Below are 14,258 nucleotides of genomic sequence, written 5' to 3' on the forward strand. Positions count from 1 at the left end.
ACAGCAGGCAGCCTGTGGTTCAAGTTCATATTGGTTCCTGAGTTCCTTTCCTATTGCTGTTGTAACAAAGGACCACAGACTCAGTGGCTTAAAGCAATACACATTCATCTTCTCACTGTTCTAGGGTGCAGTAGTGCAAAGTCAATGTCAGTGGGCTAAAACCAACGAGTGGCCAAGGCTAAGTTCCACACCGAGGCTCTTGGGAGGGATTCGTCATCCTACCTTTCCCAGCTTGCAGAGGTGCTCACACTCCTTGGCCCAGGGCCCTGTGTCACTGTGACCTCTGCTGCCACTTTACATCTCTGTCTCTGACTATATAGATATAGAGGAAGAGTCTTCTACATCTGGTATGGACCCTTTTTCTTACATGGACATTGTATCCCTATTTATGTGCAGATGAAAACCCCTTCCCTCCAGGGTGCGGTGGCATCAGCTCACAAGATGACCACTCTGGGCTTTAAGTGTCCTCTTTGTATTGTCATCAGGGAACTTCTCTCTCCATAGTTAGCTCTGTGTTAATTTGTTGTTATATTTTACCCAGAATTACTGAAAGTTTTACTTAAAAGGGATCCTAATTAGCTCTGTTTACCTGTTTCCAGAGCTGAAAGATTCAGTTCTAGAGTATCAGTTTGACATTTCCTAAAAATACATTCCAGTATATTTCTCTGGTGAAAGTCTCTACCCTGTTATCTATTGTCCCATCATTTCCTTATTTTCTTGAATATATTAAAAGTATTTTATAGCCTTTATTGGTAACTCTGATGCCTACATCACCTGGGGTTTGCATCCTTTGTCTAATGCTCCTTATTCTCATGTTATCTGTCATATAGTCTGGACATGTTGCATGTCTAGAAATTCTTTATTACATGGCAGACATTGCAAATGAAAAATCCATGTTATCTTCCGTGAGAGCTTTTCTACCTTCCCGTTAGGCAGACAGTGTGAGGGACTGATCATGTCACTCCAATCAGGCGCTGAGGTGGATCAGGACTAAAGTGCCTTTTTTCTTAAAACAGCTTTGAGGTATACTTGGCAAAATAATTTTCACACGTTTAAAGTGTACAGCTTAATACGTTTTGACGTAAGTATATCCCCAAGGAACCATGACCACACTCAAGACAGTGAACATACCCATCACCCACAAAGCTTCTCTCCTGACTTTTGTTGTCCCTCCCTCCCTCCCCGTCTCTTCCCCTGGGAACCATTGATCTGCTTTCTATCACAACATAGTGGTTTGCATTTTCAAGATCCTTATATGAATGGATTCATGCAGTATCTACTCTATGTTGTCTGACTTCTTTCATTCAGTGTAATTATTTTTTTGAGAATCATCTGTGTTGCTGTATTAATAGCTTGTTTGTCTTATAGTAGAGTATTGTTTAGTGCTGAGTTTTTACTGAAGAGTTTATTGTGAGCAGTGTTTGTATAGACCATCATTTCTTTCTGCATTTACTTCTTGATGGATGCATGGGTTATTTACAACTTGTGCTATTATAAATAAAATAGCAGTGAATGTTTGGTTACAAGTCTTTGTATGGACATATGCTTTTCCTTTCTAAAGCACCAGATGAGGAATGTCTGGATTATATGGTACACAGGTGTTTACCTTTTTAAAAGAATCTGTTAAAGACTTTTCCAAAATGGTTGTACTATTGTAAATTCCTCGTGGTGTGTATCAGTTCTGGTTGCTCTACTTCCTTGCCAGCACCTTGTAAGGTCAGTCTTTCTAACTGTATTCATTCTAGTATGTATGTGAACTAGTATCTCACTGTGGTTTTTAAAAGCATTTCTCTAATGACTAATGACACCTTTAATCAGCATCTTTTCATATGCTTATTATCCATCTGGATATCTTTACTGAAGTGTGTTTTCTGGCCTCATTCATTCAGGTGTTTGAATTATTATTGAATTTTGAGACCTCTTTATTCTGGATCAGATACAAAGAGAGACCTTTATCAGATATATGATCTGCAAATAGCTTCTGTCTATGGCTTGTCTTTTCATTTGCTTAGCAGTGTTTAGAAGAGCATTGAAGAGTCTTCATGTTCATAAAGTTCACTCTATCAGTTTCTTTTTAAAATAGATGATACTTTTGGTGTCATAGCAAAGAAAAATTTGCCAAACCCAAGGCCATAAACCTTAAGCCTATGCTTGTTCTCCTAGCTGTTTTATAGTTTTAGATTTCCTATTAAGATCTATGATCCATTTTGAGGTAAATTTTGTATATTTTGTGAGGTGTGGATCAAAGTTCATTTTTTTTTTTTTGCGTATCACGATCTAATTGTTCCAGCACTACATGCTGAAAAGATCCTTTCTCCACAGCATCCTTTTTGAGAATCAATTGTCTGTATAAGTCTTGGTTTAGTTCTGAACATTCTATTGTGTTCCATTATTCTATTTTCCTGTTTTACACCAACACCCTAATTTCTGATTACTGTAGCTTTATAAAAAAAGTTTGAAAATCAGATAGTGCAAGTCTTCCAACTTTGTTTTTCTTGTTCAAAGTTGTTTTGGATTTTTGGGATCCTTTGAATTTTTATATGAATTATAGAATAAGTTTTTAAATTCCTTACATCCTGTTCTGCCAAAATTCCACCCATGTCTTTGGCCGTCTCCAAAGCCACATTTTCTGAAGAAGTCTCTCTAGATCCCAGGTGAAAGGAATTTCTCTTTCGTCTCTGCTCAAATCACATTTGATATTATTTGATTACATTTAATCATATTTGCCTGTATGTACTTGTCTGACCTTTCCAGCCATTTAGTAAATCTCAAAAGATTAGGAATCTTGACTTGGTTCCCTCTGTGTGCTGAGAAACTAGTTCTATGCTTTGCAGGAGTGAGCCCTGCAGTAAGAGGTATCTGCAGCACACATCTAGCTCATTGCTTGAATATTGTCAAGGAATTCTGCAGATTTAGAATTGTTTATTGATTGTTGTCTCCAAGACGGCTCAGTCTTTTTTATTTCTATTGCTACTGCTGCAGTTTCAAAGAACAATGGGCTAGTTATTTTCCAAATATCAAATCATACTCTAATTGTGTTGTCACGCAAATTATGTGCTGCTGTGTCTTAACAACCTGCTTAGTGTTCACAGGCTCCTTCACTCATGGAAAATTTGGGAGAATGTCATATCCTTAGAGATAGCAATGCTGTCTTTGGCGACCTGAGCAGCAGTATCTGAATTCACTCCTGCTGTTTTTCCAGTGTCCCCTCTAGACCTCCTCCAGCCCTCCATGGGGGGCCCTGCAGTTCTGCCCTAGAAAAGCCTGTTGCTTCTCAGGAAGACTTCCCTATGAAACATAACCATGTCCTTCTTGTGGGGACATTCAGTCCAGAGACCTGAAAGCAGGGGAAAATATTTAGCCTGCTTTTGGTAGAACCTAAATTCTTCCATACTTGTTAGAAGCAATTTCAATGAGGAAACTGTTTTGGCATCTAACAAATCAGCATAAATGACTGATGAGGAAGATCAGCTTCCCCATCCCACTCAGTCGTCATGTTGATGTGACACACACATTGGCAAACATTTTCTCCTGTGAGCAACATAAAGTTCAAGACGTTATGAATGGCTTTTTGTTTTTATTTCTTAGTCTTTCCACATTCACTGTGTCTCGTGAGATTATATGAATCCTGCTTATTTTCAGCCCAGCACTAAACTTTTTAAAAGGATCACGTGTTTAAAAGGCTAGTGGACAATTTTTTAGAAGACAGAAATCCTTAGATTTTGGTCCCAGAGTTGAATCTTGGTTAGTGGTGAATGAAAATTCCCGTTAAAATTTTAAATTCAGTGATATAAAGTCTTAAAAATAGTTAAATATTAGTCAATTTCATTAAACACTATAAGAGTTATTTACCTTTAAGCCTGTTTCTGGGGCAATTTTGCAATGATTCCCTCCCTTTATCGATTCCCTCTTTATCAGAATCCTTGAGAGGCCCCTGTCATCATTGTCAGTATCATCATCATCATCATGGAACTGATTCTTCTGGAAGATTCTAGGAAAATAAAGAGATGGACGGGATTATGCGTAGGTCAGTGTGTACAAATACAATAAGAACAGCTGTCAGACATTAGATGCAAGATACCCATTTCATTTAGGGGAGAATGTGGTCATGAAATCCTGATGTGGTGAATGAAGGAAGCGGTGGGAACAGGATAGTCAATGGAAAGGAGGAGGAAGTGAGTGAATTGGAGAGCATAGATCCTTGGTTAGTTGATCAGCACATTGGTGAGAATGAGGGGAGTGTGATGACAGAATCATGTCCCTCCCCGGCCACAGGGTAGCCACCTGTGACATGTTACTGTACATGGCAAAAGGGATAACAGATATTTTAGGATTAAAAATCTTAGAGGATTTCTGTCTCCTAAATTGTCTATTAGTTAGCCTTTAAACCCATGATACATTATTATAGATTAGTGCAGGGGCACAAATAAAATGGATTCATATAATCTCACCAGACAAACTGAATGTAGAAAGGATAAGGAAGAAAAACAAAAAGTCACTTATAAGTGCCTTGAACCATAAATTGCTCATGAGGAAATGTTACACAAGGTGAATGTCACAGCCACATACATACTGCCTGAGTGGGATGGGACAAAGGGATCCTGAGATGAGACAATAGGGTGAGTAGTCTGGATTGTCCAGGTGGGCTGAATGTAATCACAGGGGTCCTTAAATTGGAGGATATTTCCCAGCTGAGTTTAAAATCAGAGGGAGGTGTAGCGATGGAGCAATGTTCAGAAAGGCTGCTGACCATGAAAATGGAGGAAGTTGAGGGGCACAAGCTAAGGAAGGTGGGTGACCTCTGTAAACTGGAAAAAAAAAAGGAAACATTCTCTTCTAGACCCTCTAGAAGGAAGGAACCCTGCTGGTATCTTGAATTTATCCCAATGAGAACTGTGTTGGATCTCTGACATCCACAGCCATAAGCTAATAAGTCTGTGCTGGTTTAAGCTATTAAGCTTATGGGAATTTGTTACAGTGGTAATAGGAAAATAACATAGTGAGTGGTAGTGTAAGGGATTAAAGGTCTAGGATGGGGTGTGGAGAGAATTCTGACATTTACACCTAAAAAACAACCAGGTGAAGTGGGAAGGTGTTTTAAGGAAGACCTACCTGGCAGGGCTGTCAAGCAGACTGGAGTGAGCGAATCCTTGGAGTTAGAGGAATCAATTAAACCTCACAAGGAAAATAAGAAATAAAATGTAGCAGGGCTTCAGTGTTAGTAGATGTAGGAATGGAAATGGGCAGAGAGATATAAACATTATTTTGAAATTAGCTACAGGTTTGATGACTGCATGTTTGGGAGAGTTAGCCGATGTGTGGACTGAATGCATCCCCTCAAAATCCATATGTCGAAACCTCATCTCCCAGGGTGATGATATAGGGATGCGGGGCCTTTGGGAGGTGATTAGTAGGATAAAATGAGGTCATGAGAGTAGAGCCCTCATGAATGGTATTAGTGTTCTTATACAGGGCCCCAAAGTGCTTGCTTCTCTCTCCTCTCTGGGCCATGAAGATAGTGGGAAGACAGCCATCTTCGAGCTGGCAATCCTCTCCCAGATACATTGACCTTGAAAGCCTCAGCCTCCAAACCATAAGGAATATGCTGGTTGTTTAAGCCACCCGACACACGGTAATTTGTTACAGAATCCCAGACTGACGAAGACAGTGGAGAATGCCACTGCGTTTGGCACTGATTGCCTGGAGAATGCTGAAACCCAGGGAAGTGGGCAGCACAGACGTTTACTCATTTAATCCTGCCAACACTGTAGGGGATAGAGTCTACATTTTCCTCGCTATTTAAAAGGTAAGGAAAAAGAGGCACAAACAATAACAATGACAACGACAACAACAACAACAACAGCAACAATAATTTGTCCAAGATTCACACAGAACTCCCTGGAGGGAGAGTGAGAATTAATACTTATGCAGGCTGGCCCCAGAGCCCCTGCTCATAACTACTAAGTCAGATCACCTTGCTTATTTAGATCAGTTTTTTTTCAACTGTGATATGAGTGTACTGTGTCCAGTAACTTATAATTTCAAAATACCTCACTGTAAGGGAAACATTAGTCGCAGGCATTACAACCCACAGAAAGCTAGACATACAAAAATAACTTGTTAAGGCAAGATAACCAATAATGTTTTTAAATATTATACCTGCTGACCCTTTGCAATAAAGTGTTTATTTATAATTCTGTCTGGCTACAGAATAACATCATATTCCTGCATGTGGCTGGTGGCTCCCGTGTTGGACAGCACGGGTCTAGAGAATTTAAATGACTTGCCCAGCCTTGCCCAGGAAGCTCGTGGTGGGATCAGAGCTATAGTCTGGGACTGTTCCTTCCTATACAAGTCCCTCATGGAAGTTTAGAAGCTTCTCCTTTGGTGCCCAGCTGTCTATCCGTACTTATGACATCTTGTCAGGTGCCCCGGCCTGCTCCTGAACATCAGCCAGAACCCACTTCTGCTCTTTTTTGGCCAGGTAATACCTTCTAGCAACTTCCATTACCTTCTTGGCATCAGTTTTTACATGGAAGGGTAGTGGCTAGAGAAGGAAATGTGTCCACATGACAGGTTTTTCATAAATAAAGTAGGAGTGGTCAAGAGAAGAAAACCTCAGGAATACGAGTGGAAGCAGGTCATTTAATATACCAAATGCGTACTTTCAATGTATGTTTGTGTTTCCGAGTCCACGCTTGTTCTACTCGTGCATTATAGGCCAACACATCAGGAGACAAGGATTTGGGGCAAGAAATAGTGGCTTTAATTTGTAAAGCCAGTGGAGAAGATGGTAGACCAATGTCCTGGAGAACCATCATCCCAAGTCAGAATTCAGGCTCTTCTTATATTAAAAAGGGGAAGCGGGAATGCTTGGTTGATGCAAACTTGGTGTATGAATTCTTTGTTGTTAGAATCCTTTGTTCTTGCAGCTCTTCACCTGGGTCAGATCCGTGTAAACCTCCAACAAGCAAATGTTATTTTCTATTCTGTATCTTGTTATCTTTATACGAATGGAAAAGTGATAATATCCTTCAAAGTCAGAGCCTTGAGAATAGGGTCTCCTGTATATTTCAGGATCTAGGCAACATTGTTTCACAAAAGGTGCAGAAACAGCAAGACTAAGCCTAGGAAACAGGGCACAGGTTTAAAGTCAAAGGAACAGATCTAATATGGAGTCAGATTTGTTCTTTCCTATTTCAGTAGTGCCATGGAGAAGGCACTGTGGGCAGCTTTCTGTAGGGTCCTGGAGGCTTTCTCTCTCAGCCTCTGTGCGCCTCTATTGAAAACCCGTCATCGCTATCTGGCCTGCTGGAAAACCAGTCCGCCTGTTTTGCCCTGAAGTTGTGTTCTGTTTATAACTCATCTCTACTCCTTGGAAAACAACTCAATAAAAACTCAGTTGGTTTCCCACCAGCCCTGAGCAGGGGTGAGGGATAGCATGTTATTATTTTATAAAAAAAATATATAAAAAAGTTTTAAAACAGCACTGGGCACATAGGAGAGAGACAATCAATGCTTCCTGGCTTAAATCGAAAATGATGACTCAGTGAGTCTATGGCTGCTGTATTTGCTGAACTAGTTACTCCTTTGCTCCATTACACATTTATTTTAACTGAAAAAGAAATATATGCATATGGTTAAAAAAATTCAAACAGAGCAAAAAACACTCAAGTGAAAGAAGTTTTCCCTCATCCTCTGTTCTTACACGCCTCCCTGGAGATGCCAATGTTTACAATCCTTTGTGTGCTTTTCCAGATATGCTATGCAAGTTCCCACCAATGTATGTAAATTCCTTTAAAGTTTTACTTATTTTTAACTTTAAGGGATTTAAATCCTCAAGTGGCTTCTGCCACAGTAATAGAAAAGAAGAAATCTGACTCCATATTAGATCTGTTCCTTTGACTTTAACCCTGTGCTCTGTCTCCTAGGCTTCTTCTTGCTTGTAAAACAATGTTGCCTAGAGCCTAAAATATACAGGAGAGCCTATTCTGAAGGCTCTGACCTTTAAGGGTATTTAACACTTTTCCAATCATATAAAGATAACACGTTGCAGAATAGAAAATAACGTTTGTTTTGTTGGAGGTTTACAGGGATCTGACCCAGGGAGATAGCTGCAAGAACAAAGGATTCTAACAAGAAGGAATTCCTACACCAAGAAGTTTGCAAAAACCAAGCACATAGGAAAGCAGCCTGAATTCTGACTTGGGGAGATGGTTTTCCAGGACATTAGTTTGCCATCTAGGTCTACAGAAACTTGCTATTCCATGCCCCAACACTTGGTCTCCCAACTTACTGGCCTGTCCTGCACTGAGGAGAATGAATTTGGACTCAATAACACTTCTACCTACCTAGCAAGTAGGACACTGGGACTGAGGGCAGCTCTCCCACACACAGGGGCCTACGGTGAGCCCTTGATTATTCCCCGAGGTTGGGGTGTGGTTTACCCAGGAGGGATGGGGACTCTACACCAACACTCAGGCAGTCTGCTCCTTCTGGGGCTCTGACATTTTACCTCCCGCTCCCTGCCAGCGCAACATTTGGGACAGTGGAGCTAAGGCAGAGATCGTGCCTGCCTGTTTCCCAGCGTGTAAAAGGGGAATATGTACTCTTCCCAAGGTAGTTCTGAGAAACAACACCTGCGGGTGCTTGGTTCCCTGAGCAACAGTAAACCTAGCTCCTTGTGGGGGCAACGGGTATGATACCCGTAGGGTTTCTGCAGAGACCTTAGCTGGAGGGCTGGGCCAGGGACGTAAAATATGAGCTGTGGGCAATGACGGGTAAGAGAAGGGTGTATAGGCAGGACTGCTGCCTCCTTCGGGGTGCCACAAGAGGTAAAACGCTTTCTCCCCATCTCTGTTACTCCCCTCCCAATTCCAGATAACTGCCTTCCCTCTGCTCCTCCTGTCCATGTGTCTCCCTCCACTTTTCCCCGCCTCCCCTCCTCCTCCCCTATTCTCCCTCCCTCGGTTCCCCTTCTCTCTCAGGACCCAGAGCGGATCGCTGGCCCTCCTGCGCATGCGCAGTTGCTGCCAGCTGGACCGCGGGTTGGAAGCTCCAGCTCCGAGCCGGGGATCGGCCCCAATGGCTTCTCAGCTCTGTCGCCCTGTAGGCCTTTGGCTACTGCCTGGGGCCGGGGCCTCTGGCTGTGGAAGTGCAAGGTGAGGGGATATCGGGAAAGGGGTGAGGCGGCTGCGGGAGGGCGGTCGGCGTGTCACAGCCCCCCAGGGCGCCAGTCAGCGTGTGTTCAGCTGGATTGCTCGGGCCAGACCCCTCTGCCCGCGCCACCTGCCCCGGCGCCCCGGCCACAGCTGCCCAGGGCCAGGTGTGCCCCTGCCGCCCCTTGACCCAGCCGGGCTCCCCTCAGTCCGCGGCTGGCATCCGCTTCCCCTCTCCCGCCGGCGAGTCCTCCCCTCCCGGTCTTCCTCTCCTTGGCCGCCGACCCGTCCCCACCACTGGGCGGGCTGTGTCCCGGGCGGGCGGGGTCTGCACACCCGGACGGGGCGGGCGGCTTGGGCTGGGGCTGGGGCTGGCCTCCGAGCGGGGCTGCAGCCCGCGTCCCCCACCCCGCTCTCCCTGCCCCGCGACCCCGGGGCTGCCTTCCTCTCCCTTTCCCGATCCCTGAGGTCCAGATTAGCGGCGTGGGCGCTGCTCCCCAGGCTGAGAGCCCGCGGCTGTAACTCCCAGCTTCTCCTGGTGGAGTCGGGAAAAGGGAGCGGCAGTGCTGAGGGAGCTTCTGTCTCCTTGATCAGGATTTCTGCCCCAGGTAAGTACCTTGAACACTTTCAGGTGTTATGATGGCGGTGCTTGTTGATGTCACATGTTTTTATACTGAGAGGGATTACAGTGGTGAAAGCAGGGCTTGGTTCAGTTAAAAATGAGCTGAAGGCATGAGGCTGTCTCATCCTCCATCATTCACTCTCCCAGGGTGAAACGTGAGACCGTCGATCTTAAAAAGATACTTATAGTCCCTAACTAGTCCAGCCCAGCTATTGTGTGTTAACAGGAACAGCACAACCTGAGGCGTTGGAGACCCAGGGACATTGCACTCCTAAAGAGCTCCTGGCAAAATCTGGTTTGTTTTGGCTTTTTTTGTTTGTTTGTTTTAATTAAATTGTGGGACAGACTAGTAGTATAGAGGGAAAAATAATTGGCAAGAAGGATTTTTTCATATAACAGCTTTATTGTGATATTGTTCACACACCATGAAGTCCACCCACTTGAATGTTACAATTCAGCAGCTTTTAGCATATTCACATTTGTGCAACCATTATTATTCCAGAACGTTTTCATCACATCAGAAAGACCAGTTGAAATGCATGACCTATCCACCCCTTCCCAGTGGTGGTTCTAAAGAAGTTTCTTGGCTGTTCCTGACCATAAATTAACTTGTTACATTCCATGAAATATCTGGGAGGAATTCTAATCAGAATTGCAATGAATCTGTCTATCAAAGCAGGAAGAATTAATGTCTTTATGGCATAAACTTCTTCTACACATGAATATATCTGGGACCCTATCTTTTCATCTGTCCAGAGCCAGGCCTATGGGAAATCTTGGGTTTGTGAATGATGAGATTCAATACATCATTAGATGCAACTGTAGCCTTTCACTGAAGAGAAAAGTAACCTCGTAGAAGCCAAGTGATTCTCTGATGGTTAGAATGAGTGACCGCCAGTGCTGGAGTATTCGAGTGGACTTGGTGCTTGCAGAGTTCTCCACCACCTACAGCTAAGGGGATTACCGTGTTCTTTTACTTTTTTTTTTATGGCGTTGCTTTTATTTTTACTTATTATATAAAATTATTTTTTATTGAAGTGTTGTAAATTTACCATGTTAGCTTCAGATGTACAGCAGAGATTCAGTTATAAGCTTATGCACATGTATATAAATGTTTTTCAGATTGTTTTTAGTACAACTCATTACAAGAAATTGAAAATAGTACCCTGTGCTATATAGTAGGTCCTTGTCATTTATTTTATATTTATTAATGTGTATCTGTTAATCCTCCCTTTCCTGCCTGCTAACAACAGTTTGCTTTCTATGTCCATGAGTCTATTTCTAGCAGCACCGTTTTTGCTAGCAATATATGCTGGTTGGCTCTTTTCTGTTTCAGTAGTTCCATCTTATGTGTGGGCGTTTTTCTTCTGGTGGGCCTGTGTGTGGTTTGCACACGTGATAATAGAGATCTGTATTTGGGAGAACTCCAGGCCTCGTGTAGTCCCTCGTATGGAGCGCCCACTGAACTGATGCTTGAACTTGGAAAAAAACAGTAAATGTTGGAATTTCCACTATGGTTGAGACTTCCAGGTTTCTATAACCTCTTTAGCCCACCTAAATTTTGGCTGCACCCAATACTGGATAATTTGGTGGAACTTCATGGTATGGTGGTGTAGAGACAGGGCCTTGTATGCTTCTTCTCTTTCCTTTTTCTAACAATCATTTTCCTGGGCCTTCCAGGTACTCCCCCAGAAGGGCCCAGGGCTGGCTTGGTGTTGCACTGAGGCAATATTTGTTAATAAGTCCCTTTCCTCATCTCTTCTGAGCCTCCATTTCCTTCTCTGCACAATGAAGGCTTAGACTAGATAAGTGCTTTTCAGTTTCTTTTAAAGCCATGTTTCCTTTGAGAAACAGAAAATTCAAATCTCTCCTCCCATCACAACCCTTTAGATTTTGACACGTCCTCCAAGGAGTCACATAGCTCTTTGTGGTAAATTGACGTGATTGTGATTCCACGTGGCACAGAAAAGACTCTTCAGAGATTTATTGCAGGGAGAGGGCAGGAAAGGGGCAGTATGTCACACTTTCTTGTGTGAGCACTGGAGCAAAGGCTTGGGTTTAAATACAGTGTCTGATGTGGCATCCCTCTAATCTTGCACAATGTGATAAACCTCTATCCCTAGTTTCTTAATGTGTCAAGTTGGGGTGGTAATGTTTTAAGGCTTTTGTGAAACATTATACACATAAGCCATTTGTGTCTCGGTAGATACAAGACCTGCTAGAGAGTCGGAATTTCTTTAAAAATACATATATATTGTCCACATCACTCTGTCTGTGTGTATTTTGAAGTTCCTGGAGGGTGAGGGTTGAGTGTAATGTCCATCGTGGGACAGGTGGCCCATGGGTCTGTGTGCCTCAGATTGCCCCCTCCTCCCCAGTCCTCTTCCTCTCAGTCCAGGATGAAGTTCCCTAGTAGATTTACACACAGGTCTTGTGGAAATGGCTTTTCATTTTATTGTTTCACCAAGGAGGGTTGCCATCATGATCTCTGTGGTCAGGTTTTGGTGACCTGAAGGCTATGCAATTGGGGATTTCTATTTTATAAAAAGAAAAAAAATTACAAATACAAAACTAGACCTAGGTTGGTGGCAGGGGCTTTTGAAAGTGGGGACCATTAGCTTTTTTAGCTTCAGGTGCAGTGGCCTCTGGCCACGAGGACACATCCTCATGCTCTGAATTTGGAGGGACCAGTGGGTTCAGTGGGAATATTTACTGAGTGCATCTCATGGGCTGCGCATTCTCTTATTTGTACTGTGTGTTCCTTATTTGAGACGGTGAGCTGATTTAAACTCAATAGCCTCTTTAAAATAATAGACTTTTTATTTTTAGATGTAATGTAGATTCCCATGTAGTTGTAAGAGATAATATGGAGAGGGCCTATGGACTCTTTGCCCAATTTTCTTTAATAGTTCCATCTTGCAAAGTTGGGGTACTATTCATTCGTGACTCACTAACCCTTTTAGGTTTGTGTTATTGCCCTCATTTCTATTTATGAATAAACTGGTGTTGAGAGAAGCACACAGGTCTGCCCAGGTCACCCACGTGGTTAGTGAAGATTTGGGTGGAACGTGGGCTTGGCATTTCCAAGCAGTACCATTATGATGGTCTGTGGCAGGGAGCAGCATTCACTTTGCTTGTTTATTCATTGATTCAACAAACATTTATTGAATAAACTCTGTGGGTCAGATGCTTTCATAGGGTTATCTGATTCTTCAGCAGTATGGAGAATCAGGTAATGTTTTCTTTTTCTTTTTTTTTTAATATGAGAAAAATATCTCTGAGAGGTTATAATCTCCCCAAAGGAAAAATAGCTCATAAATGAGGGATAGTACATTTGTACAGTTCCTTCTTCTTATGCAGGTGGTACCCTAGGCATTTTACATTTGCAAACTTCCATAATCCAGATATATTCTTGTAAGGCAAGAAGTTTTTTTTTAATTGAAGTATAGTCAAGTTTACAATGTTGTGTCAATTGCAAGGTGGTTTTTTTTGAATTTTGAATGGAGAAAATATTTTTTGAGGGGGTTAATTAAGTTTATTTATTTGTTTCATTTTTCTAAAATGAGGTACTGAGGATTGAGCCTAGGTCCTTGAACATGCTAAGCACGTGCTCTACCACTGAACTGTACCCTCCTCCCCAAAGCAAGTTTTCTTACCCATTATTCTGCACCTTAGGAGTTCAAATAAATTGGCGTTGAAATCCAGATATTTTGATCCTACTATGGTTCTTTGCATTATATCCTGCTGAGGGGTGGGGAAGCAGTTCCTTTATTCATTCATTTATTCAGCAGTTTTGAGCACCGACTTTGCATCAGGGCCTGCCTAGGTGCTTGGAAACAGAAAACAAGAAATGATCCTTTTCTGCAGGGGATGGAAGCCTAGACCAAAAGCTGGGTAATGTGATCTGAGCTTCAGTAGCCATGTGCAGATGCTGAGGACAAAATTATCCCCGATTTGCTTGGACTTCCCTTGCCTTCTGGCTGGTGCACACCAGGTCGCCGCATCCCAGTGAGGCCCGCAGCCCACAGCACAGTATGTACATCGATTTACCCTCCCTTCTCGGCAGGGCCTGCAACATGAACGCCCCTGACTACGTGCAGTGCGCTGAGGACCACCAGACTCTCCCGATTGTGGTCCAACCCGTGGGGATCATCTTAGAGAATTTCTTTTGCATCTATAATGGAATCTCCTTGGTGAGCCAGATCAGACCGTGCGGCTCCCAGTGGGCACTCTGTATCTACTATAGGTATCTCTATGTGCCCGAGAATGGATGGAGTGACTTCCAGACCCACCGCAATGTCATGGGCCTTGTCACCATTACTGACTGCCTCTTGGCCAAGACCTTCTAGAAGCTCCACGCACAGAGGAGCTGTATGGCACCACGCTCTACGACTCTCAGCTCTTTGTCTTTGTGCTGTATGGGGAGGTGGCCGAGCAGCCGCACACCGACGTGGCCTTCAATCTACGAGGACTGCAGG

The 14,258-nt window shown here is 43.1% G+C and overlaps 2 protein-coding genes across 1 annotated transcript in view; both read left to right on the plus strand.

Moving 5' to 3' along the window:
- LOC140693124 (uncharacterized) overlaps nucleotides 1-14,258 on the plus strand; it is an 843,637-nt gene that overhangs the window by 665,382 nt on the left and 163,997 nt on the right.
- LOC140693126 (uncharacterized) overlaps nucleotides 6,327-14,258 on the plus strand; it is a 33,531-nt gene continuing 25,599 nt past the window's right edge. Inside the window, exons 1-3 of the mRNA XM_072957191.1 lie at nucleotides 6,327-6,484; nucleotides 8,881-9,161; nucleotides 9,688-9,766. Coding sequence (XP_072813292.1) covers nucleotides 6,412-6,484; nucleotides 8,881-9,161; nucleotides 9,688-9,766 — 433 coding nt within the window. The 5' untranslated portion in view covers nucleotides 6,327-6,411. The remainder of the gene's footprint in view (nucleotides 6,485-8,880; nucleotides 9,162-9,687; nucleotides 9,767-14,258) is intronic.

The sequence above is a fragment of the Vicugna pacos genome, unplaced genomic scaffold, assembly GCF_048564905.1.
Source record: "Vicugna pacos unplaced genomic scaffold, VicPac4 scaffold_19, whole genome shotgun sequence".
Taxonomy (NCBI): domain Eukaryota; kingdom Metazoa; phylum Chordata; class Mammalia; order Artiodactyla; family Camelidae; genus Vicugna; species Vicugna pacos.